General features: G+C 43.0%; 18 protein-coding genes across 18 annotated transcripts; 9 read left to right on the top strand and 9 right to left on the bottom strand.

Annotated features, from left to right (window-relative positions):
* Positions 1–7: 7 nt before the first annotated feature.
* V2V93DRAFT_327633 (uncharacterized protein) lies at positions 8–2888 on the bottom strand (the record flags this gene model as incomplete). The annotated part of the gene is made up of 2 exons (XM_066907567.1): positions 8–2269; positions 2325–2888. 2 exons carry the CDS (start codon positions 2886–2888, stop codon positions 8–10), a joined length of 2826 nt encoding a protein of 941 aa, XP_066763936.1.
* A 1171-nt stretch (positions 2889–4059) lies between these two features.
* Positions 4060–5723, top strand: V2V93DRAFT_374001 (uncharacterized protein). Its single transcript, XM_066911129.1, has 2 exons — positions 4060–4221; positions 4298–5723. Exons 1-2 carry the CDS (start codon positions 4143–4145, stop codon positions 5509–5511), a joined length of 1293 nt encoding a protein of 430 aa, XP_066763935.1. The 5' UTR covers positions 4060–4142; the 3' UTR covers positions 5512–5723.
* V2V93DRAFT_392352 (ankyrin repeat-containing domain protein) lies at positions 5704–6586 on the bottom strand (the record flags this gene model as incomplete). The annotated part of the gene is made up of 5 exons (XM_066912472.1): positions 5704–5726; positions 5784–5926; positions 5993–6026; positions 6077–6208; positions 6274–6586. The coding sequence occupies 5 exons, from the start codon at positions 6584–6586 to the stop codon at positions 5704–5706; spliced, it is 645 nt and encodes a 214-aa protein (XP_066763934.1).
* A 208-nt stretch (positions 6587–6794) lies between these two features.
* Positions 6795–7772, top strand: V2V93DRAFT_373996 (uncharacterized protein). The gene is made up of 4 exons (XM_066911128.1): positions 6795–6947; positions 7004–7193; positions 7247–7299; positions 7357–7772. Exons 1-4 carry the CDS (start codon positions 6848–6850, stop codon positions 7671–7673), a joined length of 660 nt encoding a protein of 219 aa, XP_066763933.1. The 5' UTR covers positions 6795–6847; the 3' UTR covers positions 7674–7772.
* On the bottom strand, positions 7677–8741 carry V2V93DRAFT_373994 (uncharacterized protein). Its single transcript, XM_066911127.1, has one exon. It carries the CDS (start codon positions 8543–8545, stop codon positions 7757–7759), a length of 789 nt encoding a protein of 262 aa, XP_066763932.1. The 5' UTR covers positions 8546–8741; the 3' UTR covers positions 7677–7756.
* Positions 8658–9676, top strand: V2V93DRAFT_68139 (PUA-like domain-containing protein). Its single transcript, XM_066912758.1, has 3 exons — positions 8658–9111; positions 9170–9205; positions 9270–9676. Exons 1-3 carry the CDS (start codon positions 8769–8771, stop codon positions 9515–9517), a joined length of 627 nt encoding a protein of 208 aa, XP_066763931.1. The 5' UTR covers positions 8658–8768; the 3' UTR covers positions 9518–9676.
* On the bottom strand, positions 9500–10598 carry V2V93DRAFT_373992 (Rhodanese-like domain-containing protein). Its single transcript, XM_066911126.1, has 3 exons — positions 10319–10598; positions 10241–10263; positions 9500–10189 (listed from the first exon to the last, which is right to left on the bottom strand). Exons 1-3 carry the CDS (start codon positions 10584–10586, stop codon positions 9551–9553), a joined length of 930 nt encoding a protein of 309 aa, XP_066763930.1. The 5' UTR covers positions 10587–10598; the 3' UTR covers positions 9500–9550.
* Positions 10599–10657: 59 nt separating this feature from the next.
* Positions 10658–11375, top strand: V2V93DRAFT_373988 (anaphase-promoting complex subunit 11). Its single transcript, XM_066911125.1, has 2 exons — positions 10658–10884; positions 10955–11375. The coding sequence occupies exons 1-2, from the start codon at positions 10743–10745 to the stop codon at positions 11071–11073; spliced, it is 261 nt and encodes an 86-aa protein (XP_066763929.1). The 5' UTR covers positions 10658–10742; the 3' UTR covers positions 11074–11375.
* A 45-nt stretch (positions 11376–11420) lies between these two features.
* Positions 11421–12813, top strand: V2V93DRAFT_373987 (peptidase M24, structural domain-containing protein). The gene is made up of 2 exons (XM_066911124.1): positions 11421–11653; positions 11727–12813. The coding sequence occupies exons 1-2, from the start codon at positions 11487–11489 to the stop codon at positions 12715–12717; spliced, it is 1158 nt and encodes a 385-aa protein (XP_066763928.1). The 5' UTR covers positions 11421–11486; the 3' UTR covers positions 12718–12813.
* Positions 12758–14286, bottom strand: V2V93DRAFT_373980 (cornichon). Its single transcript, XM_066911123.1, has 6 exons — positions 13851–14286; positions 13678–13757; positions 13620–13625; positions 13526–13566; positions 13357–13469; positions 12758–13293 (listed from the first exon to the last, which is right to left on the bottom strand). Exons 1-6 carry the CDS (start codon positions 13865–13867, stop codon positions 13137–13139), a joined length of 414 nt encoding a protein of 137 aa, XP_066763927.1. The 5' UTR covers positions 13868–14286; the 3' UTR covers positions 12758–13136.
* A 153-nt stretch (positions 14287–14439) lies between these two features.
* On the top strand, positions 14440–16001 carry V2V93DRAFT_381987 (uncharacterized protein; the record flags this gene model as incomplete). Its single annotated transcript, XM_066912135.1, has 3 exons — positions 14440–14481; positions 14540–15170; positions 15226–16001. 3 exons carry the CDS (start codon positions 14440–14442, stop codon positions 15999–16001), a joined length of 1449 nt encoding a protein of 482 aa, XP_066763926.1.
* Positions 15995–17560, bottom strand: V2V93DRAFT_373977 (uncharacterized protein). Its single transcript, XM_066911122.1, has one exon. It carries the CDS (start codon positions 17524–17526, stop codon positions 16111–16113), a length of 1416 nt encoding a protein of 471 aa, XP_066763925.1. The 5' UTR covers positions 17527–17560; the 3' UTR covers positions 15995–16110.
* Positions 17561–18249: 689 nt separating this feature from the next.
* On the top strand, positions 18250–19730 carry V2V93DRAFT_373976 (cation efflux family-domain-containing protein). The gene has a single exon (XM_066911121.1). The coding sequence runs from the start codon at positions 18352–18354 to the stop codon at positions 19657–19659; it is 1308 nt and encodes a 435-aa protein (XP_066763924.1). The 5' UTR covers positions 18250–18351; the 3' UTR covers positions 19660–19730.
* On the bottom strand, positions 19654–22392 carry V2V93DRAFT_373975 (WD40-repeat-containing domain protein). Its single transcript, XM_066911120.1, has 2 exons — positions 21585–22392; positions 19654–21532 (listed from the first exon to the last, which is right to left on the bottom strand). The coding sequence occupies exons 1-2, from the start codon at positions 22065–22067 to the stop codon at positions 19742–19744; spliced, it is 2274 nt and encodes a 757-aa protein (XP_066763923.1). The 5' UTR covers positions 22068–22392; the 3' UTR covers positions 19654–19741.
* V2V93DRAFT_373974 (uncharacterized protein) lies at positions 22278–24089 on the top strand. Its single transcript, XM_066911119.1, has 2 exons — positions 22278–23361; positions 23421–24089. The coding sequence occupies exons 1-2, from the start codon at positions 22415–22417 to the stop codon at positions 23860–23862; spliced, it is 1389 nt and encodes a 462-aa protein (XP_066763922.1). The 5' UTR covers positions 22278–22414; the 3' UTR covers positions 23863–24089.
* Positions 23649–25515, bottom strand: V2V93DRAFT_373972 (uncharacterized protein). Its single transcript, XM_066911118.1, has 2 exons — positions 24270–25515; positions 23649–24205 (listed from the first exon to the last, which is right to left on the bottom strand). The coding sequence occupies exons 1-2, from the start codon at positions 25386–25388 to the stop codon at positions 24029–24031; spliced, it is 1296 nt and encodes a 431-aa protein (XP_066763921.1). The 5' UTR covers positions 25389–25515; the 3' UTR covers positions 23649–24028.
* On the top strand, positions 25464–26685 carry V2V93DRAFT_373970 (nucleophile aminohydrolase). Its single transcript, XM_066911117.1, has 4 exons — positions 25464–25732; positions 25828–25976; positions 26037–26203; positions 26261–26685. The coding sequence occupies exons 1-4, from the start codon at positions 25673–25675 to the stop codon at positions 26641–26643; spliced, it is 759 nt and encodes a 252-aa protein (XP_066763920.1). The 5' UTR covers positions 25464–25672; the 3' UTR covers positions 26644–26685.
* V2V93DRAFT_373968 (uncharacterized protein) lies at positions 26652–27781 on the bottom strand. The gene has a single exon (XM_066911116.1). It carries the CDS (start codon positions 27633–27635, stop codon positions 26886–26888), a length of 750 nt encoding a protein of 249 aa, XP_066763919.1. The 5' UTR covers positions 27636–27781; the 3' UTR covers positions 26652–26885.
* Between the last annotated feature and the right edge of the window lie 158 nt (positions 27782–27939).

Here is a 27939-nt window from a genome sequence, read left to right as displayed (position 1 = left end):
CTGCCGTTCATCGCTTGCCTTTCTTCTTGCCAACGACCTTAAACATGCTATTCCATCCATCATTCGCCCCACCAGATGAGGCACTCTTTAAAGCCTTTGCGTTCCCTTTCACCAATACCTCGTTCCATCCTTCCCCGCTGCTAGTACTGATCGCGGTTGTCACACCTTCTTTCTTCGTAGTAGACAGCGCGCTCTGACCATTACCTTCGACGGCTTTCCGACGACGCACGAATTCCTCTGCAAATCTGCGTCCGTCCATTGTAGTCGAATTTGCGTAAATTGTATCAGCAATAATCTCCACCGTCTCGATGCCACCGCTCAACGGGAGCGAGAGTAGCATTGACAGCAAATCTTCTGCATTAACGCCTGCTGAGACGTTGCGTAGTGTCTGGCGGCACCATTTGAAGAATTCATCGGACGATGTTGACGAGCGTACGACTGCCCCGACAGCACTGCTGTTTCTCAGCGCTGCTGCGGTGGTAGTAGTAGTGGTCGTCGCCGTCGTGGCACCGCCCACTCGTCGAACAGGGGTACTAGTGGCACTTGTTACAGTCGGCGTCGCAGTCTTTTTATTTCCAGCGCCAACAGTAGTCCATGTACTACCGCCACTAGTAGCATTATTAGTATTACTAGCAACTCGGGCGGCTGCCGACATGATATCCGCATATTTTCTCCCTTGAGCAGTCATAACTCCTGGTGCAGAAGAAGCTGCTGCTGCAGCTTTACGCCTCTTAGCCTCCTCTTCTTCTTCTTTTTGAATTTGTGCGAGGGTCTTCTTTCCTCCAGCTGTCGCTCCAGGAGCAAGCGTCTTGGCCCATGTCGCTGATCTCGGTAATCCAGGCGGAAGTGATCCCGTCAAGTCATCGGTCACCACATTGCCGTTCGACAGGTCAATCACTTCAGCACGCTGCTGCTGTTGCTGTTGCTGCTGCTGCTGCTCTAGTTGCTGCTGTTTCAATACTGCGGCACGCACTCGCGCTTCTCGCTCTTCGATTTCCTTAACGCTTAAAGTTTTACTTTTCTTTTCGGTAGCCGCCTTTGCCCATGGCGCAATCGGAACCGAAGCAATAGGCGTCTGCGCAGAAGTAGAAGGAGAATTAGCATTCGATGCCTCACCAAGTTTGGTAGATAATGTAGGAGCAGGAGGAAGAGGTTGCAATTTAGGCCTGATTGAAATACCTGCACTGTTTCCCATAGCAGACCCAACAGCCCATTCTTCTTCAGTCTCGATTTGAACCTCCTTGACTGGTGCCGCGACCGACTTCTTCACTTGCTCTTTCTTCTTCTCCTGCTTGACTGCCTCGGTCGCAGGAACGACTGCCGGATCTGTGATTTTCTCCTTTTTAGATGTCGCTTCTTTGATTGCCGCTACAGGCTCCTGCACAACCTGCGGCAAGAACTCGTCATCCTCATCATCCACAGCGTGTTTCTCCGGTTTACCCTCACTAAACTTCTGCTGTTGTTGGTGTTGTTGCTGCTGCATCTGCTGCGCGTACTCTGCCAAAAACTGCTCTTGCGCAGGCATCATTTGCTGTGGCTGCTGCGAAATCACATATTCAAGTCTGGGCAAAGGCACTAAAAACGGCTCATTGACGTTCCCAACCAAACTTAAAAAATGATCCAGCGTATAAAATTCTGCCTCATCAACGCGTCGCAGCTTCAGGTCTTTAGTTAGCCACTCGTTGGCAAACCATTCTTGCATTAACGGACCTTGGAATGGCCCCTGGATCATGCCTTGATTATCTAGATAAACCCAATTAAGCAATGGAGCAGGAACCAGCATTGGCGGCAACGCTAGTCCCGGCGGGGGCGGAGGCACTTGCGGTTGCTGTTGCTGCTGTTGTTGTTGTTGCTGCTGCTGCTGTTCTTGCTGTTGCTGTTGCTGTTGTTGAGGTAGTACATGCGGTGCGTCGAAGATTGACGGCAAGAATGGGTCATGGTCAAGTGGCTTTGACGACGGCGTATGCAATTGCGCATGTTGCGACGTCGGAGTTCCAGAGAATGGCGACCAAGCATTGGATACCGGCGGCGTGAATGGAGAGGCAAAGTCCGTGGTTCCGAGCGCCAACGAGCTGAGCGATGGTAGAATGGTGTCAGGTATATGCTGCTGCTGGACATTATCTGAGCTATTAGCTTCTAAAGTAGACGGCGGAAAGTGAGCAGAAGTAGATCGCAGGCCGTTGTTTAAAAAAAACGGACTAGATGATCGTAGAATACTCGACTCTGACTGCAGCTGATTAACTGGCTGCGACGGCGATGAGGTCTTAGACTAATATCAATCAGATTTCTATCATACTAAGAAAGGAAAAAAAAAGGCTGCTTACAGCATCGGCACCGAGAGAAAATTGAGAAAGTTCAGGAGGATTCAATGCTCCTGCAAAAAAAATTTTATATTCGGCCGATTCTTCCGTCGCCTTTTCTGTGTCTCCACCATTTATTTTATGCGAGTCACTAGCGAATTGAATGGGTGGGTATTCGGAGATGAGACCAGTCTGCTGCATATGGGTGAATATAGACAGTAATTCGTCGCGCGAATACCGTTTGCCGTTCTCGTTGGCTGGAATTGGAGGGACTTGCTCAAGTGGCAATGCATTTTCAAATATAGACAGACTGCTATTCGTACCACCACCGAAAGAAGGAACGTAGTGATCATCGTGGTGATTAGAGAACTTTGACGCGGACGACAGCGTCGTCGGAGTTGACGCGTGGCGGGCGGCGGCGGTCGACTGTGCCGAGATCGAAGACCAAGAAGGGTACTTTCCTAGCTTGGGCGGCTTAGATGATCCGTTTGATAAAGCAGCGGTAGAAGAAAATGCGGCAGAGTAAGATACTGGCGATGCGGTGGTGCTGCTATTGCTGCTATCGTGTTGTACAGGCTTGGGACGCATCCTGAAGCAAGTGTTAGAGGGCCATTGAGTGAACGCTTTGAGATGACCAGAAGCAATTCGATATTTGAATTGCACAATATACAACGAAATAGCGCAGATCAAAGGGCATCGTTGATATAAGAAGAGTACTAATAACATACCATTCGGGACCAAACGACAAAGAAGGCGAGTTTGACATGATTTAAAGCGAAACTTGAAGGATAAATAGCAATAAATAATGAAAATATTCACAGTTTAGAAAGAATATGTAAATGCAATTGGCTTTTAAAAGATATATACTAGTTCTTGCCAATAAAGGTTGTATTTTGCTATAGAAGAAAATGAAACAGCGAAAAAAACCCAGCGGATTTTGTAGCCAAAATACTTTCACGGTTTAGGGAATATTTCCTGTTTAAGATAATTGCCTGTTTCTGATGCACGATTTACGATTATTATGAATTTTTTATTGCACAAGAACACAAGTAGATAAATAACGCCAAAAAGTAATATAATTCATAAGATACAATACATATGTAGAGTATCAAAGCACGCTGATGTAGAGCTTTGTTGATTTGTATGTGTATAAACGTACATAGTATATATAGTCATTCTGACTACTTTCCAATACCAATTATACCCGCTCATCCAGCAAAACCGTGTCTAATAAAACTAATATGGTGAGTATAATAGAGCCACATCAAAGAATAAAGACAAAAAATAAAGAGTAAGAGAAAGAATGAAGACTAGTGTCAGCCAAACACTACTCCGTCCTCGCCCTCTTCTTCGCCTTTGCATCTTTTAGCTGCGCCAATATCTTTGACATTAAATCCTTTTCGGCTTTCAGATTTGTCAATTGTCGACGAATACGAGTCTCCTCTTCTTCTATTTCTTTGATAATTCGACGGTGGCGAGAATCCTTCTCATCTTGTAATCGACGCTTTTTTTCTTGTGCCCGTTCAGTTGCAGCTGTCTGTTCTACCGGATTTGTAGATGTAGACATTTGAATAACATTTCACCCTTTCTGTTTTTCACTGCAGATAGATATAATACAAGCAAAGGAATAATGATATAGTAGAAGTACTCTGAAGATTGCATCCAAAAACAAATATTCAGTTAAGCTTTTAAACTAACCAAATAAAGTTTATCACTGCGATGAGGTTGCATCATTGCTCTGTTTACTTTATCATTATCAGCTAAATGCTTTATCTCTTTAAGCGTGTCCGTTGATATTGTATTCTTCACCAACTCATAGCGATCATACAACTTGAAATAATTATGGAACAAGAGGCTCGGCGGCCGACGGCGGCGCAACTGGACGAAGACGCGTTTGCCATGTACTCTTACTACATGCCCAGTACGTGCCACTTCTCTGATTTCTCTCTAACCTATCAAAAGAAGATCTTGCTAATATTTGTGATTCAACGATATAGTTACAGATCATCTTCCTAGCGATATTCGTCGCTCTCTTAACTTGGTCACCGAACTCTCAGCCTGCTCAGCAGCACCGTCAAACGATCTCGACAGTTTTCTAAAAATCCTCGAGTCTGCAGAATTACCACTCTCCCAAACTACAGTCTCTCAAATATCTCCTATTCGAGATCGTCTTCTGAATGTAAATTCTGCACGAATTATTCGCGATCGTAAAGCATCAGTACGTGAAATGCAAAGACTTGTCACGATCTTGAAGCGTCATTATGCTAAACTTGACTCGGAAATTACAAAGATGGAGAAAAGTATGAAATTATCTATTTCGTCATCTATCATCAATCAAAATACCTCAATCTTCAAAGAGTCCCAAAATGAAAGCGAGAAAAGTGACCTGAAAAATGTGGTCTCATTGGAAGCTCCAGCGTCACAACTTGCTTTACCCGAGATTTCAAAACGATTATCTGCTCAAAAATCGCTATTTAATCCATCTTCTATATCTGCCGACAAAAAAGAGCCATCTGCAATTGAGATTCTAGAATTTGATTTGGCCACGAAAAAATCAAGCGCGTCAAACATCATTATTCCTCTCGACAAATCAATAAAAGGGAATGCTCTAAAAGATAATATATCCACCAAAAATGTTTCGGGTACCTCACAGATCTCAGAACCACGTCGCTCAACTCGCAATCAAATAAAATCCACACAATCGCCATCCCTCAAGCGAGAACATACAAAGGGCGTCTCGCATCATGAATTAGCCTCGCTAGGAGTCGTGCCTGATGTTGAAGGAAGACGAAGTACGAGAAATCTGATTCAAAATAGTGAAATTGAAAAGCCTTTGCGATCTTTGCGCGGGGGTGTGGCAGTTCCTAAATTGGACGTGAATAGAAAGACCACAACAAGCACACAATCAAAATTGTCCGAAAAGGGGAAACGACAAGAATCAATCAAATCATCTTCTAAACCGGCAAATGTTAAATCATTCGAAAAGCTACCATCACAATTAATAGCTCCTGTCCAAAAGAAACACAAAGTCAAAGATGATACCAGATATTGTATTTGCAACGACGTGGCATATGGCAAAATGATTGCTTGCGATGACAAAAATTGTCCTATTGAGTGGTATCATCTATCCTGTTCGGGGTTGTCGCGACCTCCAAAGGGACAGTGGTTTTGCAAGTCGTGTACGATTCGTCGCGCGAAGCGACGTCGTTGAGTTGCTATAAGTATTAGAAGATTTCAGAGATGAGAATTTGGCTATCTACTGTATATTATTATGACATACACTCTATAATATTAATCAGATAAATCAGATAAATCAGATAAAAAGTACAAACAAAGAACAAATATATGCAAAACGTAACAATAAATAAAGGAACTCCAGTTCGGCTGTTTATATTTTTATCTCCTAATCTGACTCGGATCCAGAATCTAAAATCTTCAATAAGCAAAAGGAAGATCAAAAAATTCAGAAATATATATACGTACCCTCGACATCTTGCCCTTCTTCCTCGGCGGCACCGACCGGGCCCATTAAGGTGGCCATCTCTGCGCCTTGTAGAGCTTTTCGTAGCTCGGGATTTGTACCGGGTACAAGGTCAATTGGCTTATCTTTTTGTTTATTTCTGATTCTAATTGCGATAGACGAGGTTAGCGCTTGCGGACTGAAAGAAAGAGAAGAGAAGGAGACGAGTAACCTTGGATCTGAACCAGCGTCGATCAACATATCAACTAAATTCTAATTAGCAGCAGTACTTATTGAATGATAAAAAAAGACACACCAATTGAAATTGCATGCTCCGGCTCTTCCTCAGAATAAATTACAGCGCAGTGTAAAGGGGTATTTCCTTGCATTCGATTCAGAGGATCGACTTCGACGCCTTCGACGTCAAGCATTACATCAAGACACTCGTCTAATTCACGACTCTAGTTAGCATTAAACTCAGTACCAGATAAGCAAGATCATCAGGCAATATACAAGAGCCATTAAGTGCCGCCACGTGAAGAGCAGTATTTCCGAGTGCGTCAACTGAAGTGTTTATTAGATCAGTAGCTTTCGAACTAGCAGTGCCGTCGGCACCTATTCCCAGAACTTCTTGCAGTAGATCAACATTGTTCCTCCTTGCCGCTTCAATTAGTATCTCCGACGGCTTGGCTCCGTCTTCATCATTGTCGTAACTGATCTCTTCGGTTTTTGGTGCTCGAGCAGCAGCGACTGGCGCCGGCCCCGCCGGAGAAGGCGGACCGGGAGGAGTAGCTGATTTCGAAGACGATTTGCGAGATTTGAACATGAGCTGTACTCCGCGAGAGATGTCTCTAATAGGATCTTGAGCTGAATCCAGGGTGTTTTATGAGTATGACAAGAAGAAGTGGTATTAATAGTCTTGAATTAGATTGAGTTGAGAAGAGCGAGGAGTGCACGGCCACATATAGCCACTTGTGGCGCTGAGTGCGGCTTGACTTGGACACGTAGCAATATATAACAACATATAAATATACAATTCATAATATTGATACAATTCGTACAATTCGTTGTAGTAAGCAAAATAGATATGAGATTTACTTCTATTTTATTTTTTGCACTTGCATTTGTGCTAATTGCCGCTGCCGACTTTGCTTTCGCCGAGAAAAAGGCAGATACCCTTCGAATTTGTAAGTATGCTTCATCTATACAATCTCCATAATACTAACAACTGATGTACATTTAGCAATCACAGAACGTGTTCCTAAAGACAAATGCTTGCGTAAAACCCGAAAAGGCGATCAAATATCTGTCGAATACGTTGCGTCGCTCCCCGACGGCACCGTCTTTGATAGCTCTGTTAGTAGAGATGTCCCCTTTCGATTTGTGCTTGGAGAAGGACGCGTTATTTCTGGATGGGACCAGGGCCTTCTTGGGTGAGTACACTTGCTACTAGCAGATCTATTTTCAAAGCTAAAACCCAGAATAGAATGTGCGTCGGCGAAAGTCGTAAACTGACTGTGCCTCCTCACTTGGCTTATGGTATCTCATCCTGCACCACCTCTTTTCTGCAAAGATCAGAAGCTAACAAGACCTTAGGCGACCGGGAAATTGCGAGAATTCCACCTGGCTCGACGCTGATCTTTGAGACTAAACTATTAGGTATTTCGGGCTACACACCCTGGACCGAAGAAACAAAGCAGCGAGAAGCAGAGATCCTAGCGAAGAGAAAAGCCGTTGAGGAAGCGACTGCAGATGAGCAAGGCGAACCTGAGACTGAGCAAGAAACTGAGAAAGCGACTATAGTCGATGCGGAGCCGACTCTTGAGGGATTGAAGACTGGATCGGAAGCTGCACCGATTGAGGAGATTGCTGAACCTAAGGAGACTCTTGTCAAGAGTCATGACGAGCTATAGTTATTCTTGTTACTGTATAATATAGCAATTATTTTTGGTATGTACAAATAGTTATGAATCAGGAAATCTCTATATACAATCAATCAATCTCGACCATTATCAACTCCACTCTGTCGATCAATAATAGCCCATAATCGCTCCATCTTATACCCACCAACATCATCGGCCACGTAGAACCATCGTCTGGTTCTCGTCCCATCAAGGGCCTTTTCAACAATGTTCTGCTTTGGTTTGATCTTCTTGATCCTATCGCCAACAACCTCAAGATTCACCCAACCAAATCGCTTCTTTGCTAGTCGTAAATCAGCCAAATTGACTCGGCAATTATACAATCCACGTCCGAAGACTCCGATGCATTCAAAAATGAATTCTTCGTTCTGCTTTAACTTTTCAACGTCTATGGCTTCGCCTTCAGGTTGATGATATATCCGATAAATGCGATGAACGTAAGGCGTAGTGCACCAGTATACAAACGGCAAAGGCAACACAGACGGAATGCCGACCAGCAGGGCAAGAATTGTCGGTATACCGTCCATCGCCATCATAGCACCCGAGAAATATCCACCAATCACAGCAAATGTCCAAACTGTTCGCTTTGTAGCTGCGACATGAAATGAAGAGGGTGCAGTATAGATCGGCTGTCGCGCCAACGAATTCTCGTACGGGTCAAGATACTCTGCGTGATATACGACCGGAGCAAATATTCCGGTTCTAATCCTTGTTGAAACTTCTTCTTCTTCGGGATTTGAAGGGTTAATGTCACTCATTGCAAATCGTACTGAGCCGACGCGGGGATGAAGTCTTATCGTTGGACTATGCAGTATTCGACTCTTGCAACCGCCGAGCGGGCGTATACTCCGCAAGGCAGCCATTATAAGAGTATATTCGTATGTAGTTGTTTTTTATAGTCAGTGAAAATTCATAGAGAATTTGTTGCTTGGGTTGCTGATTTGTTTGATGACCACAAAATGATATCTCGGTTTTTTTTTTCTCTCTAGGCGTCGGGAGTTTAGACTCGACCCGAATACGAGTGTAAACACCTGTATATTCACTGTGCACTTCTGAAGAATAAAACCACTATGAGAACGAGCTGAGATGTCTTATAAACGAGGTTTAAGATCTGCTGCTAATGCCGTTGCCGAATCAGAGCCAAAAAGGCTTAAAAAGACAACTACAGTTACGACTACGGATAAAGATCAACAAGCAGATGCTAAATCAAGATCAACGGAAAAATCATACTGGCTATTCAAAGCCGAGCCAGAATCCCGAATAGTAAATGGAGTAGATGTCAAATTCAGTTTTGATGATCTAAAAACTGAGCATCAGGCAACGTGGGATGGAGTACGCAATTTCGAAGCAAGGAATACTATGAAGAAGATGAATGTTGGAGATTTGGGATTCTTTTATCAGTCAAATTGTAAAATTCCTGGAATCGTTGGCAAGTGGACTGTTCATTACTTTGTTATTTCCATAATTATACTAACTATTAATTGCAGGAATCCTGAAAGTCTGCAAATCGGCGTATCCTGACTGTATGTTTTCTATCACACCTAATATCAAGATATATCACTAACTAATATTGAAATATAGTCACAGCTTTCGATAAGAAGCACCCTTACTACGACCCGAAGTCAGATCCCGAAAATCCGAAATGGTTCATGGTCGATGTCGAATATGTGCGTCCGCTCAAACGACTAGTCAGTCTACAAGAGCTGAAAGAACTCGTATCAAAACCACATTCTCCTCTGAATGAAATGGCACTACTTCGTCGATCCCGCTTATCAGTAACGCCTGTTCGAGAGAAGGAGTGGGATTTCATTTTACAGCTTGCAGAAGAGGAATGATATTTATTTTTGATAGTTCATATATAAGCATACTCAATCGTCTCCGTTCACAATGAACTTTGCGTCTGATCGCTGCGCCCACTCCGTCCAACTTCCGTCATACACAATTATCGACTTGTCTGAGTTTATCAATCCAGCTCGATTCAACGCCGTCTCAAGTATACAAGCCGTGACACCTGTTCCACACATTGCAATCGTAGTCTTATCCGGATCTACGCCTTTACTTGTAAACACATCAGCCAGGGCCTGAGGATCTTTGAACTGCTTAGTCTCAGCGTCCAAGACCTCGTTAAACGGAATCGAAATAGCATCGGGAATATGTCCGGATGGCAAACCAGGTCTAGGTTCAGGAGCTTCACCGGTGAATCGACTGTGAGGGCGCGCGTCAATAATGTTGAATTTCTTTCGGAACAGCGGTTCGATGACAACTTGTTTGATATCAGTGAAGCCGACTACTTTATCCTCCAACAATCCTACAGATTTGTATGTGGTTTTCTCAGTCACAGCATCTTCTACTGCAGACAGCTTAGACGTGTCGATACTGTATTCTGCGGATTTATACGCTGGATAGTTGTCTAGAATGTAGGCTGAAGCGTGTTGAAATACTTTAAGCGTCCATAACAGGCGCGGTGCCGAGAAGTTGCCTTGCTTGTCGTATACCACTAAGGTGTCCTAGAATGTGGTTAGTATTCATAATGACCTCGATAGCGATAGAGATCATACATCAGAAGCGAGACCCAGATCACCTATTAAAACGCACATGAGCAAGTTGATTCAGCAAATTAAACAGCTGATACATACTCATAGCCTTATCGAAGACCTCTACCGAAGGCAGCATATGCGGATAAGGAGAATTGGCATCCTTGACTTCATCTATATCAAAGAATCTCGCTCCTGGAATCCGTTCAGATAGAAACTCCTCGCGCCCGCTGCGGCCGGCGTTAGGAAGATACCAGGTTGCATCTATCGGGATCACACGCTTCTTCGAAGTCTCTTGAAGAGATTTGAATGCTGTAGGAGTCAGAATCTGATCCATTATGATCCTCGACGGTGCTCTGATCTTTGGCATTGTATGATTGTTGGGAGAAGATAATATGAGATCGTAGATGTTAAATGTGAAGAATAGCCCTAACCTGCTGTGTTTATATAGTCCCATACTCACTCTTATGCACATATATTCTTTGTTGTACGCCTATACTTACGCGTGTACGGGCAATATAATAGAATGAAGGTGACGATAGACAGATGGAATGCGGTGAGTACGTGGCACTGGAATCATGGACAAGATGAAGTCTGTGGTATTTGTCGCGTAGCGTTTGATGGAACTTGTCCTACGTGCAAGTATCCAGGAGATGATTGTCCATTAAGTACGTGCAGTGCATTGATAAATTTCTATATATATATATGTATTACATTGTATTAATTTCTATTGTCTAGTCATTGGAGAATGCAAACATGCTTTCCATATGCATTGTCTGTTAAAGTGGTTAACAACCGACTCTTCAAAGGGACTATGTCCAATGTGTCGACGACGATTCAAGACTGCAACAGACTAAAATTACTACTGTTGTTAAGCTTTTAGAGCATCTTGAAAGCATCTATATATTTTATTAAGCATTTTTACGGATTTGAAAGGAGTTTATGGCGCGATTGTTTATTATTGCTTGTGAAGGATATTGCATTCTATTAAGATTGTGCTCTGAATGATTTGTAGGTTTCCAAAGCCGAATAATTGATTTCTGTTTAATTATTTTAGCACGATTATTGTTTATTTTTTTCTAATTTCTATAATGTTGCAAACATATAAACAGTCTGTACATGATATTATTCATCTATTAGTGAGATATGTATGGTAAGGGTTTTATAGCGAAATTCTAAAGAAATTTCATACATTGCCACACCAGTTTACTCTTGCTCTTCTTATTCTGTATATTCACCACTAATCATCCGAGCGAGATATAACACATTCATGTCGGTCGTAGCAGACGCAGCTAGTGGTCGGGAAACAAATCAGGTCTCTGGAGAGAGCAAGTGTGCTCGTGATACTTGCGAGAATCCAGTATCTTCATTGCAATGCCCTACTTGTTTAAAATATGGCAAAAGCTCTTTTTTCTGCAGCCAAGATTGCTTTAAAAGGTATTTAAATATAATCTCTGTTTTTTTTTGTTTTATTTTCTCATATGTACGTTACTGACAAAATAATATATAGGGCGTGGCCGACGCATAAGTTAATCCACAAAGAACTAGCTGCTCTGCAACCTCATGACCCATTCCCTGATTACGCATATACTGGCTCTGTCAGACCAGTCTACCCTCTCTCACCGACTCGTCTAATTCCGGCCAACGTTCCTCTACCAGACCACGCAAAAGATGGTATTCCAGTAGCCGAGCAGCGCATTTTTCGCTCGACAAACGTGTACATCAATACTCCCGAAGAAATCCAGTGCCTACGAGAAGCATGTGCCTTAGGTCGCAAGATACTCGATGCTGCGGCAGCAATGGTAAAACCTGGAATTACAACTGATGCTATTGACGAATTAGTTCACAAGATGACCGTCGAAGCCGGAGCATATCCGTCACCTCTGAATTACTACAAATTCCCAAAGAGTTTATGTACCTCCGTCAACGAAGTTGTTTGCCATGGAATTCCCGATCTGCGCAAACTCCAAGACGGCGATATCGTAAACCTTGACATATCTCTTTACTACAAGGGTCATCATGCGGACTTGAACGAGACTTATTACGTCGGCAAGGCCAAAGAAGATTCTGATAATGTGCGTCTAGTCGAAACCACGCGTGAAGCACTTGATAAAGCGATCGCAATAGTCAAGCCCGGTATGCCATTCCGAGAAATTGGAAATGTGATTGAGAAATTCGCGAAGGAGAATGGTTGTTCGACCATTAGGACGTACTGTGGTCATGGAACAAACAAATTATTTCACTGTCCACCTAATATCCCTCACTACGCGAAAAATAAGACTCCCGGTGTAGCCAAACCTGGAATGACATTTACTATAGAACCTATGCTTGCGCTTGGAACTTGGAAGGAAAAGACATGGCCTGATAACTGGACTAGTGTAACTATAGACGGAAAACGAAGCGCCCAGTTTGAGCATATGCTGTTGGTTACTGAGACTGGTTGCGAGGTCTTGACAGCTCGTTTGCCAAATTCACCTGGTGGACCGGTGGCTAGAATATAAAGTTGTTGTTGATTAGTCGCCGTACAAATTCTAGATTGAGTTACATATATAATACATTAACATAAAAATAATCTGCAGATAGAAACTATTTATTCTAATCTGTTCTACTAAAGGAGTATCAGAATACGAATTTCAAAAGCATCCAAATGCATGACAATCACTTTCTACATCGAAATAGACTAATGGTAAATTGTCGCTCTTGCAGCAACTTGATTGATATATATCTTCCTAAGTACTATACAACATTCCAGATATGCCTGCCTTTATTTATTTTTCCCCTACTACCTTCAACTGAAGATTGCCATAAACACCTTAGACCAAAGATTAATATAAATGGACAAAATTTTATAAGATCTTCAATCTTTTACGACATAAAAAAAGTGGAATGACAGCAGAGAAAATATTAAATCTTGTTTGATCTAATCTTCTTCTCTGATAAGTGCGACAATCATGCTATAAAGGTAGAAGAAAAACATCAAGAGATGGAATCCAAGCTTTATGAAACTTTCCTTCTTGTGTTCGTTAAGCGTTCGGAAAATTTCAGTTGCATCAAGTAAATGATTGTTGTTGATGACCCTGTTTAATAAATTAGCATGCCATAACATTTATAAAAACTAATTGACAATAAACAAAACGTACTTGTTAACATTATATGCAACGAGCGGTAAATTGAGTAGCAAAGCAATCCAGTATCCGTTTATTAAAAACAAAAACGTAATGAAGGCCTGAACACCGGCCTCGGGAAGAATGTACTATACTCTTGTTAGTTTGAACCAAGTATATAGACAAGACGAATTCAAGTACATACAGCGTTAAGACGGTTGCAAAGATCGAAAACATTGATGTAATCTAAATATTTGTTAAAAAGAGCTCATATAGTCAATGAGTAGTAAGTGCCATACCGCATTCTTTTAGCAAAGTTAGTATCTACCGAACACCAGAAAAAAAAATGAATCATACCCAAATCGCTGTACATAATGGTGAAAAAGACCTGCAGAAACAGATTGACGGCATTTAAAATGACCGCCAACAAATACAACCTACCAAAACTAAGTCAATGCTTTATTCATATAGATAAGATATAATTCATGCGGGGATATGTAATTTATGCAAGAATATAAACTGATACATACCAAGCTTCACCAGACATTATATAACAAGTATGATGTGCAGAATTTAAGTAGAGAGAACAATTAGGACCTGTAGATGTAAAAGAACCGAATCGAAGGAGTAGTTATTGGCAATTACTTGAATATAGCAGCACTCTGAATTTAGGTCAGCACGTTGAGCCGCTTCTTCTAGTAAATTATACCAATAACAAACCCTGCGATTCTCCGGCTCATCCGCGAATATTAGTATATGCTGTAAATGGAGATAGAGAGCGCCGTAGCAATAGCTGGCTAATGAACGGGGGCCTTCCAATATACGCCGCAAGAGCAACACGCTACTCATCTTGACAGACAGAAATAAGAAGCAAACATACCGGTAAAGATATTCTATCAATACAATAAGAAGAAGATCAATTAATCAATAAATGCGGTCCTGCAAGAAGAAGAGTAATGTGGAAAATAGAGACAGAATGGCTGAGGTGATTGTGTGAGTTTCCAGCCACAATCCGTGCTGCTAATCACTGTAAATACGTCTTAATAATCACCATACATTATTTAATACCAACTATTCTCTGATCATTACTACTATTTTTGATTATTATCATGCCATAGCATGGCACCTATATTCTCTATAGATATACCAAAGCGCGCAACTGTGAGTTGGTATTTGAAATTTTTTTGCACAACAATCTGTTAACCGCAATCTCATCTAGATCTTTAGCTGTGCTGCTGCGCTCGCTGTAGTCTACGGTGTATATACTTATGTCCTGACTGATCCCAACCCATCCTCAAGCTCAACAACAAGCTCATCTCGACAAAGAAATCATTCAGCAAGAGCGAGCAACTCTTGGATTTGGAGAGTCAGGATTGAGCAAGATCCTGAAAATGCTGACAACGTGTTGCAAATAAATACTCCAGACGAGGAGGAGCCAGATGACCTCAGCGATGCCGAATTGATCTCAGCACTCTATCGAGACGGGTTCGATGGCGGTCAATCGGATACTGAGCATATAATCAGACTGCTACATCTTATTAGTACCGAACATCGACAGAAAATGGCATACGTGCACCGCGGAATCAGCTGTAACTCGTGCAGAGCTAATCCGATAAAAGGATTGCGTTTTAGATGTACTCAATGTGCAGATGTCGATTTATGCGAAAAATGTGAAGCAGCTGATACACATATAAGGACGCATATTCTATACAAGATCAAAATACCAATTCCAGTACTCTACAATCCTGACTGGACTCGGAAAGCCTGCTATCCTGGAAAGCCGGCATTGTTTGCAAAACTGAAACCACTGAGCACAGAAGAAGTAGATAAATATGCAAAGAAGACACGCTGTAAGTTTGTTTTTGCAAAATAAGGATAAGAGTCGAATTCTAACAAACAGATCAGTCAGCAGGGAAGAAGTAATTGCACTGCACGAACAATTTAGGAGCCTGTGCGTGCTAGAGTACCTGAATGAAGAAACTAGTCGGTCTCAGGGCGGTATCAATAAAGCAGCCTTCAAAAAACTTACTTCTCGTCTTGGTTCAACGCCCAATCTCGTGACTGATCGAATATTTTTTATTTACGATTTGAATCAGAATAATGTTGTTGGATTCTCAGAGTATGTTACCATCATGTCGGCGCTTACAAAAGGATCAAAAGTAGAGCGCTTGAGATGTGCGTTTAGAGCATATGATACTGATGAAGATGGATATGTAACCAAATTAAACCTGATGGATATGTTTGCCGGATACTTTGATCTTTCGAATAATCTTGTTGGATTCATGCTTCGGTCTGCTGAAGAAGAGATTGTGGATTGGGATATAGTGCAAGAGCAGAACTCTCTCTCATCTGTGTTTGGTTCACAAATACCTTCGTTAATGGATATGCCATTGCAAGAAATCCCTGATAAGGACCATGAAGAAGAGTGGAATATCGACAATGACAGCGAATCTCACGAAAAATCGTCGGCACCGCTGAACGATGCTGAATATGATGCCGAACTAAAGCGAATAACAATGAGTGCAATCGATAAATTAGTCTCCGAGATCTTCATTGCTGCTGGTCCGGAGGCGCCGGAGAAGGGACTGTCATGGGAAGAGTTTAGAAGAGTTGCATTGGACAGAGCAAAGGGCATATATATGGGTATTCTAACGTGCTGGCTAGACTCTGCTGCTTTCTGATAATTTTATTCTAAGCTTGCTTGAGTGTGCTATCAATTATACAAAGAAAACGCCAAATCATAATCCTTTTAAACATGGCAACCTATTATACAATTATTCGCTCCACATTTCATACCTCTTTCTTTTCACTAGCATTCAACTCTTCATTTGCATCGCTGCCGCTATCAGAATCATAGTTCTGCTCATCTTCATTATATTTGTTAGTTGAATCATCGTAACTCAAAACCCGACTTCTCATTTCATTTTCAGTAACTGTAAACTCCAAAGCTTCGATAGCTTCTTTGATTAGAAAATCAGACGAGGATATACATTTACTGATTGAAGAATTCAATGCCTGATTAACCGAAAATAAGTCTTGCTCGCCTTTCATCATATCTGCAAGAGAGGACGATTGTTTAGTCTTTGGAAGTATAGTGTCGTCATCATCATCATCCTGCTCTTTTGAAGTTTCGTCGTCACTATCAGCTTCGGATACGGATATCTCTGCAAGATCAATATCTGCTGCGCCATTTCTTTGGATCCAGCGTTTTAGTGCACGAAGCTCTCGACTCTGGGTTCGCATCTCTTTTTCAAGTGTTCGGTTTATAGATAAAAGAGATGTGTTTGAAATTTCAAGATCAAGCACTTTTCGATTTATACGAGCAGTGTCGGTGGGTTCGGCTGCTTCGTCAATGTCATTTTCCTCGTCATCTGACGAAGATTGTTCACTAGAACTCGATCGATACTGTGAAGTCTTAGGTAGCGTAGATTGAAATTGAGCAGAGTCTTTATCAATTAACTCATCGCTTGCTATGCCGGTAGAAAATGCAGAAGATGTGCTTGAAGAAGAAAAAGTCGGACTAGTAACGCGATAGAACTGCGAGTGAGAAGTGGTCGAAGTTGACGTAGCCGATGACGTGGTAGAGTTCATTCGACGAGGAGATAGCACTTCTTCGTCGCCATTTGCGTATACAAAAGTTGATGACTGAGAAGGAAGCGGAGGAAGCGGCGGTTTTGCCGCTGTGGAAGGTACTGCCGCAGATGGTAAAGAAGAGGCTGGCTTGAGAGATGAGAATGATTTGCGCGTAGTAGGATATGCTGGTCTTGTAGTAGGTGTGCTGTTGGAAGAAGGAGATTGAGCTGGCCGAATTCGGGGGGCGGGCTTTGTGTTTAAGCTCGAGAGACTAGACTTTGAGCGTACAGAAGCTGCAGTCGGAGAGAAAGATGAAGACGACGGTTGATTCTGTTTGGAAGAGGCATAGAATATCTTTTTGCCGGCGGTAGGGGTAGATGACGCGGAAGTAGAGGTAGAAGCAGAAGACGTAGGACTGGAGTAGCGCGGAGATCGTGTAGTGACTGTCGACGGCAGGTAAGAGAGAGTAATGTGAGAAGCAGACTTGTTTGCAGCGGATTGAGTGGAAAGAGAGGGTCTTGAAGGCTGCCGGGCGAGAGACCTACGGATCGAGGGCGAAGCGGAGGCGGACTGAGAAACAAGCTGCGGCCGCGAAGAGTCCGCTGAATCTGTCGACAAAGAGTTCGGACGCATGAACAAGGCTATCAGGACGGGTACATGATGGAAGATGGAGAGTATTTCAATATCAGAAACTGTAAACAAAAGAACAGGCTCTTGAATAAGAACCCGCGCCGCACAAATTCTGACCTGTGGACTGTAGTTGAACTGACCTATCTTTGATATTCTGACCCAGAGAGTGAGAATATTATTTATTTAAAGCGCCGGCTCAGGCTCAAGTTTACTTCTCTAATAATGCAAAACATCCGCAGTTTATTGTATAGTTGAAGCTTACTGCCGATTATTTCTTATTTATAAAGTATCAATCATCTGTAACGAAGAATATACAGCATAGAATGAACTGCCGTATACTGGAAAATCTGTTTAAGTACAGTTTTATCAGTATACGAAGATATTTCTTGGATTAGAAGCAGAGAAGGAATGGTTATTACTGGGCGCCTGATAAGGACGTGAATTTATTCTCGTTTGAATTATTGGGAATCAGTCCGACCAATATTCTGTCTATTTAAATGTTTTATTCTGTTTTGTTAATGTTGTTTATGTTGCTGATGCTGTTTGCTCTGTGTTGTTGATACTGCCATAGAATACTTAAAAAAGGGAAGAATATATACTCTGTAGTATATTAATACAATACTCTATACTCATTCAATCTTGATATATTACTACAGCTGAATACAATTAATTCGTCTTTAAAAGACCTCTGGATTACGTTATTTGTTATGTAATATTACGATAAGCAATTTCTAATCAAACAAGTGTCGCCTACATTCTCACTCTTTAGACTATCCACTCTTCTTTTCCACAGTTAACTTGCCAGAACTCGTGAAGTTCATAATTCTCATGCTGCAGTTCTCTCACTGCATCTCCCCTTTGAGGGTATTTCTCTCTATTAAGAGACCTCGTCTACTACAACCTACTATCTCTGGATCTAGACTCCATTCTCACAGCAGTAAAGATCAGTCTCATTCTCACAGCAGCAAAGACCAGTCTCATTCTCATGAAAGTACTTCTCATTCGGATCAAATCAACAACGTATCTCACAGTCACTCCCATTCTCTCTTCCATTCTCACTCTCATTCGCACGATGCCTCCCTTATTCTGTCCAAAGACCCTTCGGATCCAGGCGTCCGCATCACTCGCGTCGGTTTATTCGTCAACCTAGGCATGGCAGTCGTAAAGGGTATAGGTGGTTATGTCTTCAACTCGAAATCTCTAATGGCTGACGCCGCCCACGCCCTGTCTGATCTTCTCTCTGATTTTCTTACCCTCGCAACCGTACGCGTCGCTCTGAAACGACCATCTCGCGCGTTCCCCAACGGATATGGAAAGATAGAAGCTCTGGGTTCTCTGGGTGTTTCGGCGATGCTTGTCTTAGCTGGCTTAGGTATCGGAGCCAACGGCGCCGAATCACTCTACTCGCACGCCTTTGAAGTCGCTGACGCTGCCGCAGTAGTAGCCTCAGAGGCTCACCACCACTCTGAAGGAATAATCCACTCTCTTTTCTCCCATTCTCATTCTCACGACGGTGCACCTGATCTCAGCGCGGCCTGGCTGGCTGGAGGATCAATAATAATCAAAGAATGGCTTTTTCAAAAGACAATGAAAATCGCAAAGGAGCGACAATCAACCGTTTTAGCTGCAAACGCATGGCACCACAGAGTAGACTGTCTTACTTCAATTGTCGCTGTCGCCGCCATCACTGGCTCTCATTTTTTTCATCTTGATTGGCTTGATCCAGTTGGCGGAGTCTTGGTCTCAACAGCTATCTTACACGCCGGTTATAATTCGGGAAAGCAGGCTCTATTAGAGCTAGCAGACCACGAAATGCCAACCGAAAGATTAGATCTAATAAAAGAGGCGGCCACCCGAATCGCATCCGCAACTTCGCTCTCTTCTTCTTCTCTGTCTGTCGAAATTCTAGACGTGCGAGGGACAAAAGCGGGACCAGTGCTAAGTGCTACTGTCGACATTCGTCTCTTATCTAAAGACGGCACTTCAATTTCCTTAATCGAAGCAAATCGAATCGCAAAAGAAATTAAATCCGCGATTGCTGAGGATGTAAGTGGTATCAGATCAGTAATCGTGCGCACGTTTGATGAGCATGAACAAGATCTTAGTAGCTGGATGGATTTGGACAAGGAACACTAAAAAAAAATACCATCTCATTCATTCTTCAGATAAATTACAATACAAAAATACGAATAATAAAAATTTTAAAATATTCTACATTCTACGATGTCCCCATAAACGCACCTCCAGCCAAACACAAATTACGTCCTGTAAAATGTACCTTGTAAACCGGTGTCTTCTTCGTCATAAAAGCAGCCATATGATCCGCAGATGTAACAGCTTGCCGAGATGTCCCACCATTAGCAGATGCCTCACCAGATTGTCCAGTCGCCGCAGACCCAAGGGCTTTCTTATCATTGCTACTATCATTGCCAGACGCAATAACTGAAGTCGTGCTCATCGGAGCCGTCTTACCACCCTTTACATCCCACACTCGCACTGAACAATCTGAGCCCGAACTCACCAGAACAGACCCCTCTCTTGAAAACGAAAGGGAATAAATCGACGATCCCTTCTCATGGCCGCGCATCGCTTTGATTTTCTTTCCGGATCCTAAATCCCAAAGTATTATAACCCCATCATCGGCCGCTGATGCAAACGTCCGGCCATCTGGGGACATTGAAACCGCTGAAATCGGAGCCGTGTGCGATATCATTATTCGAACCGGGGTTCCCTTCGAAACATCCCACATCCGGCATGTCTTGTCGCTCGATCCTGTCAGTACATATGTCGAATTGGGATGGAAAGTGACGCAGTCCACGTCACTTGTATGGCCAGCCAAGATTCTTAACGGGTAAATATGATCACAAGACCACAGTCGCGCAGTCTGGTCGTGCGATGCTGTAGCAAAGTAATGCCCGGCAGGACTAAAGGCCACATCCCAAACCGGATGACTGTGTCCTTTGTAAGAAACAAGCGCCGTATACGTATCCATCGACCAAAGGCGCGCTGATCGATCCTCGGAGCATGAAAGCAGGTATTTTCCATCAGGGCTAAATGAAGTACCATACACTGGACCTGCATGGCCAACTAACCGCTGACTTGCTAGCGGTTGAGATCCTTTGACTACGCTCTGCAATTTCTCGCCTTTCAAGCTCCAAACTTTGATGAAACTCTCAGAGAATCCCGCCGCCACCAAAGACGAATCATTGGAAAAGCCTAAGCAATTTAATCCGTCATACGTATTGTGAAACGTGTACATGCAAACGCTAGGCAGCGAGGCTTCGGAGGGACCTATTTTAAGCCTACTCCGAGCATCCTTGACAGCAGCGACTTCAAAGTCAACATCTACTCCGCGATATTGCGGAAGAGGTAGTACCTCTCGTACTGGCGAATCGTCAGTTTGATTCATGTCCTGAAATTCCTGAACAAGCGTCTTTGCGGTTTCGATCCCGGCAATTTCGTTATTACTATGCTCTTTGTTGTCCTCATCTTTTAGTCGCATTTCAACCTCTTTAGCCATTCGATCATCCAACGGCAAACGCCCAAGTCTGACCGCCTGGGAATTTACCCAGTTTTCTTGCCCATGAGAATGTCCAGGGATTCCTTCATCAGGACCAATCGATTGACTATAATCACCATATTTATCAGGCCGGGACGGAGTAACGTTTGTCTCGATGTACTGGTTAATCAAGCGAATGATTATTGGACCGCCGTTGTTCTCATTCTCGTCTAAAAAATGAAGAAGCAGATCAAAAGTCGTCCGCGACATATTAAGTCTGTATTTATGTTGCCGATATAATTTGGCGGTCTCGTTCTCGGATAGATGCTCAGGTAAGGTAAGTCCAGTTAGCAATTGCAGATCATACCCATGAAGTACAGAGTGGTCCGATGAATAAGTATCGAAAAATTTGCGGGCAAGAGTAGTAGCAGGTGAATTTGCGTCTGGCTTCTGAATCAAATAAAAGAATGTATGCACAAACACTGGAAATAAAAGTTTACGCAGTTCAGGCTAATCGGTTGTCAGTTACTCGATCATAAAAAGTAAAACCAACGATATATACCTGAAATATATCTAATGAGGTGTCGATCCAATCTCTAAGAGACTTGTATGCACGAATGAACAAATTCGGATTCTCAATACTGCTCTTCAATAGTGTGTCGCCCTTGTTTAGACCATCGCTAGCAGTCTGGCCAGCAAATGAAGTACCTGAAGGAGCCGGAGATCCAGGAGTAGAGCCAACCGGGGTTCTAGTAGCACTTTCGATTCGAAGCATCTGCTCAGTCTTGGAGTATCCCTTCTTGTTGAGATACTCCAGCACAATTCGATTAAGATCCGCCGCCGAATACTGCGTTGGCGGAGTCGGAGTAGGTGCCGACGCTGCACCGGTAGACACAGTCTGCGGAGTATTGCTCATTGCTGGATTTGACACTTGCCCAGAAGCACCGGGAGTAGAAGGCGCCGACGAGGGATATGCGGCCGATTGATACTGAGAACTCTGCGCAGTGCCGCCCGGTGCGGAAGTCAAGGGCGGCTTTGGAGGCATCGACAAGATACCAAAAGATAATAAGCAAATCGCCCGTGAGAGCGAGTATTTATTCGTAAACTGATTAAAAGTGCGGATGGATGCCTATCTATTTGTCAGTTGCTACAAAGAACTGAACTCAGCGATCGTGACCAGATACAAAATGCGAAATGTTGAAAATGCAAAACCAAATTACCAGATTTTGAAAATTAGTTTTTTCTGCGGCTGCAACTGAGCCAGAGCACGTGCGCCGAGCAAGCGTCATCGGCGTTCAGGCTTCCTTTGTGAAAACATTTGATCTGTATCGTCATTCTCGTTGCAGAGACTGCGCTCTGCTGCGGGACCGTCTATTCTTATTTGTTTTCATTATGACCGAATACTTTCCAGAGATAGATGATGCCGCAGATCCGAGAGATCCTATTTCTCGCCGAACTTCTTCCTCGTCTTCCCGCTCGTCCAATCTCGATGGCTTGGAAACCCCGAGCGGCGCAGAGGTTCCAATAGATCGCATTTCTGTATTGGATATCCTTGATAATCTAGCTTTGACTACCAAGATCAACCAATTCAATCACTCTGTTCGAAAGACCGGTGGGGAAATAAGAGGTATTGCTCTTCGTTCGCGAGATCGTGTCTTTCGTGGCCGAGAAGAAGATATCGAGCGCTTGAAAACAAGAGTTTTGAAAAATATCGACAAGTGGGAGGAAAAATGGGAAGACGCAAAGATTGTTAGCCAGCGCGAAAAATGCGCGTTTGTGTACGGCCTCAGTATAGTGTTCTTTGCTGGATTCTTATTGGGTGGACATCCCGAATGGTTTCACGTCTTTTACTCTGTGCAGATGGTATATCTGATGCCTATTCGCATCTACAGCTATAGAAAGAGAGCATATCAGTACTTTCTGGCTGATTTGTGTTACTTTGTTAATCTGCTTCTCCTCTTCTGGCTCTGGATTCTCCCTGGCTCCCGTCGACTTTTCCTTTCTTGCTACTGCCTGTCTTACGGTACTTTAGCGTGGGCCGTCATCACCTGGCGCAACTCTCTTGTTCTGCACAGTGTAGACAAGACAACCAGCACCTTCATTCATATTCTTCCTCCCGTGGTGCTTCACTGTATTCGTTTCCGGCTAGATCAGGGCTACAAGCAGGCGCGTTTTGGGGGCGCCGCTGGCCTGGGAAAGCTTAGCCTCATTGAAGGCGTCGGATGGGCAAGCTTTTGGTACGCTATATGGCAGACTCTATATCATATATTTATCACTGTGAAACGTAAAGAAAAAATCAAAGCTGGCCATTTAACTAGTTTCGAATGGCTTCGGAGAAGGTATGGTGCTTTTCAATATTAATTGCGCAATTGTGAAATTTGACTAACACAAGTCATAGCTACAAAGATACTCGCTTGGGAAAATTTGTTAATGGATTGCCAGAACCACTGCCAGTGTTTGCCTTTATGCTAATTCAGTTTGGATATCAACTTCTTACAATGCTTCCATGCCCCATCTGGTATAGCAGCAAGTATTTATCTGCCGCGTTTGTTTCTACCATATTTATGATTGCAGCTTATAACGGTGCGACTTACTATATTGATGTCTTTGGACGACGATTCCAAAAGGAGCTTATCAAGCTACAGGACGAAGTTCAGACATGGCACAACTCGTCAACACCGCCCAGTCCACTCGCGAATGCAGAATCTCCAACTGCTGCAGTAGCCCAAAATGAGGCTATCAATAGCGATGTTGTCACTATGGCTCTGAATGATGTTTCGCCGCATATTGACCCGACTAGTTCTGCAGTTTCCGATATTGAATCAAAAAAGGACAAGTAGTTTGCTATGTAAATGGATTTAATGTTCGCGGAAGAGTAAATAGCCCCGAATTTTTCTTCACTATGATAACTGAACGTGTGTTTGAATAGGAGTTGTTAAGGGATAGGGAATCAACGGCGCACGGTGTTTACTTCTTTTTATTTGTGATTCTTGTTCGTAATCTAATTCATGTCTTCTTCTTCTTAACACTATCTATGTACTCTCGATACATTTTTTCTTTCTCTCGATCTGATAACCTTGAGCTTTTGAATCCAGGCTCTTTTCGAAATTTGCGCTTGAACTCGGCATAGTATAGTTTCGGAGTAGCAAATTGGCGTAGAAATTCGGAGAATAAATCCTCGGGCTGAATCAGACGTTAGCACAAAGAAAAAAATATTTGAATAGATAGGGAAAATGAGCTAATGTACCGTAATTTTTGGCTCGACAGCTTGTTGCTCTTTGAGTTTGACTATTCTATCTCTTGCCCAGTCCTGAAAGACAGCAATACGTTCGCTGGATGTTTGCAGAAGAGTGTATCGTGGATCATTGATAAGTTTGTTAAATTCGTTATCCCATGATGAATATGGGTTAACTTTCAGTTCAAGCAGCATTTGTTTAAATTGCTCGACTTTAACATCATATGGTAAATCTTCTTCCTCCTTATCGTCTTCATCGTTATTCTCAGCCATCATAGCTTGTATCTGCCATTCAATATCATCTTCATTGAATTCGACAGGACCGTCTGGATTACTATTATTTTCGCTATCTGAGTCCGAGTTCGATTCGTCGTCGTCGCTGGAACCATATTCGTCGTCGGATGATCCTGAATCACTGCTGGAAGCATCAGAAGGCGTGCGATTACGCTGCCTAATTATTCCTGTGCTGATTGATGCACTTCCTTCGGGCTCTATCAGCTCATTCTCGACAAACTCATCGTCAGGAGGAATCATGTACTCCATCTCGTCTTCTATCGCGGTTCTTTTGCTCTCATTCGTCGTCTCTTTATCGACTGGCCTTGAACCATCTTTTGGGTTTTTTAAGCCTCGGCATCGAGCAATTAGCATCACTATCTCATCTTTTGGAATCAGATCTAATGCATTTTTTACATCTGGAGGAGGCATCCAGAACGATGTCTTTTCTTGTCGGTTGTAGACGAATGGCCGACCCAGATTAGTAACCACAAGGCTCCATGGCTCAAGTGAAAGAGGACGCTGGAGCTTTGGAACCTCTTTCTTCCTCGGTTTGTGATCGTTGCGTCTCTTTGCTGTCTCGTATCCTGGAGTGTATGCAGCAGCCCATGAGGCATGCTCGTGAGACTGCGATGATGATCTTGATTGCTGCTGTTTCTTTGGCTGCGGTCCCGTCACAGCGGCAGGACTAGGTTTCCCAGATTTAGGCGGTTCGGCTTGAATCGAGCCATTCGTAGCTTTTGGACGCTCGTAAGATGATTCTTTTGTTGTCTTGTTGTAGTAATAATAGTGCCCGGATGGTGCTACATGCTGTGTCCATCCCTGTGGGAGAGGATCAGCCTGAGACTGAGAGCTCATCTGTGTATTATCAGTCAACAGAGCTAGCTAATTAGCAAATTCCAGGTTATTCAGCGACACATTTATACTATAAATGTGAAATTTTTGTTTTATCTAGAAGAGCATATTGAAATTTGTGAAGGTGCACTGGTACCCGAAATAGTGAGTAACTCTAAAGACTGGAAGATCGCTCCGTCATCAAATCATCCATACATCTCTTCTCAGCTCAGCCGCGTGTCCCAACTTCTTTTCTCTTCCAGTTTACTTTTCACACTTAGTTGATATTTTTCATATCTATTAAAATAATGAGTAGACGTTATGATAGTCGTACGACAATTTTCTCCCCCGAGGGTAGACTCTACCAGGTGCGATCAACTTGCTGAGCCGAGCAAGCTTCTATCGCGATCTTTTGCGATTTGCTGCTCCCGCTATTTACTAAATTGTTTGATAAATACTTTAGGTTGAGTATGCACTAGAAGCAATCTCACATGCTGGAACTTCTATTGGTATATTGGCAAAAGATGGAATCGTTCTTGCTGCTGAACGGAAAGTCACATCCAAATTGCTGGAGCAAGATACATCCGCAGAGAAGCTCTACACGATCAACGGGTATGTTTAGCTAGTAATCGGTTTTTGTCAGTTTCATATAGGTTCTCATTATAATTTTAGGAATATGATCTGCGCCGTTGCTGGGCTCAATTCAGATGCTAGCATTCTTGTGAACTATGCTCGTGTTTATTCGCAAGATTACCTTAAGCTGTACAACGAAGATATATCATGCGAGCAATTAGTTCGGAGAGTGTGTGATCTTAAACAAGGTTATACTCAGCATGGTGGTATGTTTATAATCTGATTGATTTTGTCTTTGTCGTCTTTTCTAATCGATGATTCAGGTTTACGTCCGTTCGGCGTCTCGTTCATCTACGCTGGTTGGGATCCCCTTTACGGATTCCAGCTCTATCAATCCAACCCATCGGGGAACTATGGCGGTTGGAAGGCTACATCAGTCGGTGCTAATAATGCCACTGCACAGACTTTGCTGAAACAAGACTATAAAGACGATTGCACTCTGCAAGAGGCCGGTGAGCTTGCGATGAAAGTCCTCAGCAAGACAATGGATGCTACAACTCTAACTAGCGAGAAAGTTGAATTTGCCACTGTTGGAAAAGATAAAGAAGGAAAAGTTTACTGCCATTTATGGAAGCCAGCAGAGATTGACTTGCTCCTCAAGAAGTTTGGACTCGCAAAGAAAGTAGAGGACGAAGACGACGAGTAAATGGTTTAGACCGTGCAATATATCAATTATCAATTCAATGTAGATTATGTTATCCCATTCCATTTAACTCCCCGATATTCAAAAGACTAAGCAAAACATTAAACTTTCATCCAGCAAAACTCCGTTGATCACCAATCCAAACATCAGAAAGTCATCCCCTTATTAAAGCACATATTGCTCGTTTCTTTTGTTGCGAATCGTGACTCCTCCATAGCAGTCTTAAAACGATAAGATGTATCTGCTCATTGGACTACAACCTGCTTTTGACTTCTAGAAAGTCTCTCAAAAAACATGCGCAATCGATAAACTTTAGCTCTCGTCGGAGTCTCAACATCGTTCCATTTTCTAGTCGGATCCGAATGAAGCTTGCTAGACAGCCCGTCGGCGTCTCGCTTCCTGGGCGTAAATCGGGCAACCAAATCTCGCACACTTTGTTGAGTTTCTTTGTTCGCTAAATTGGTTTTCAATAATATATTCCTGAATCTGATCCACACTCTGCCTTTAAGTTGCTGCTCCAGCATATTCTTCACTTTCTCGCGTTCAAGATTTTTACAACGCTGAGCTAATACTGGCGATACACGCGCATCCGTGGCAGGATAAACACCCCGCTGAATAAGCTCATCAAGATTCGGACGCATAGCAAGCTTTCGGCGGAGCGAGCTGCGAGCCAGAGAGATCCGCAAAGGTGTTGCATTCACGTGAACACGATGTGCCAGGTGATGAGGTACCAGAAGGATATGCCGAGCAAGCAGCTCATTCTCAGATGGCCGCGCAGTCAGATGAAAGCGCAAAATCGGCGGATTGTAGACATATAGTCGTAGATGATGCAAATGTAAATCTTGCGCGGCCTGTCGTAAGCGCCAACATGAACGGGAAATTGCAAGCAAATCAGGGATATCGAGAAGTAGCAGAATCGAAGTTAAGAGCTCCTCCGGAAGCCGTTGCAAGCTTCCGCACGATAGTCGCGCAAGGTCACATTCATTAGACTGCATTCTTTGCACCAGGAATTACAATACAGCAACTATCAAATGCATATATGAGTTATTCAATGCATGGATATCGAATTGCTCTAGACTGGAAGCGATCCCTGTCCAAACTCCCAACTTGCAACATCTCCCAGAAAATAATCACGTGATATGCTTATGCAATATCCTACTCAGACTTGGATGACTAAGAAAGAGTTAGCTCCTAACGTGATGCTGCCGTGATTTTTTCTGTTCTCTGAAATTTTAAAAGATATTTCAGAGTACTATGATACTTAAAGATATCCCTATTATAGCCCCGAACAGAAATATT

The sequence above is a fragment of the Kockiozyma suomiensis genome (assembly GCF_038497685.1).
Source record: "Kockiozyma suomiensis strain NRRL Y-17356 unplaced genomic scaffold V2V93scaffold_13, whole genome shotgun sequence".
NCBI lineage: Eukaryota > Fungi > Ascomycota > Lipomycetes > Lipomycetales > Lipomycetaceae > Kockiozyma > Kockiozyma suomiensis.
This window is presented reverse-complemented; position numbering and strand designations above follow the sequence as displayed.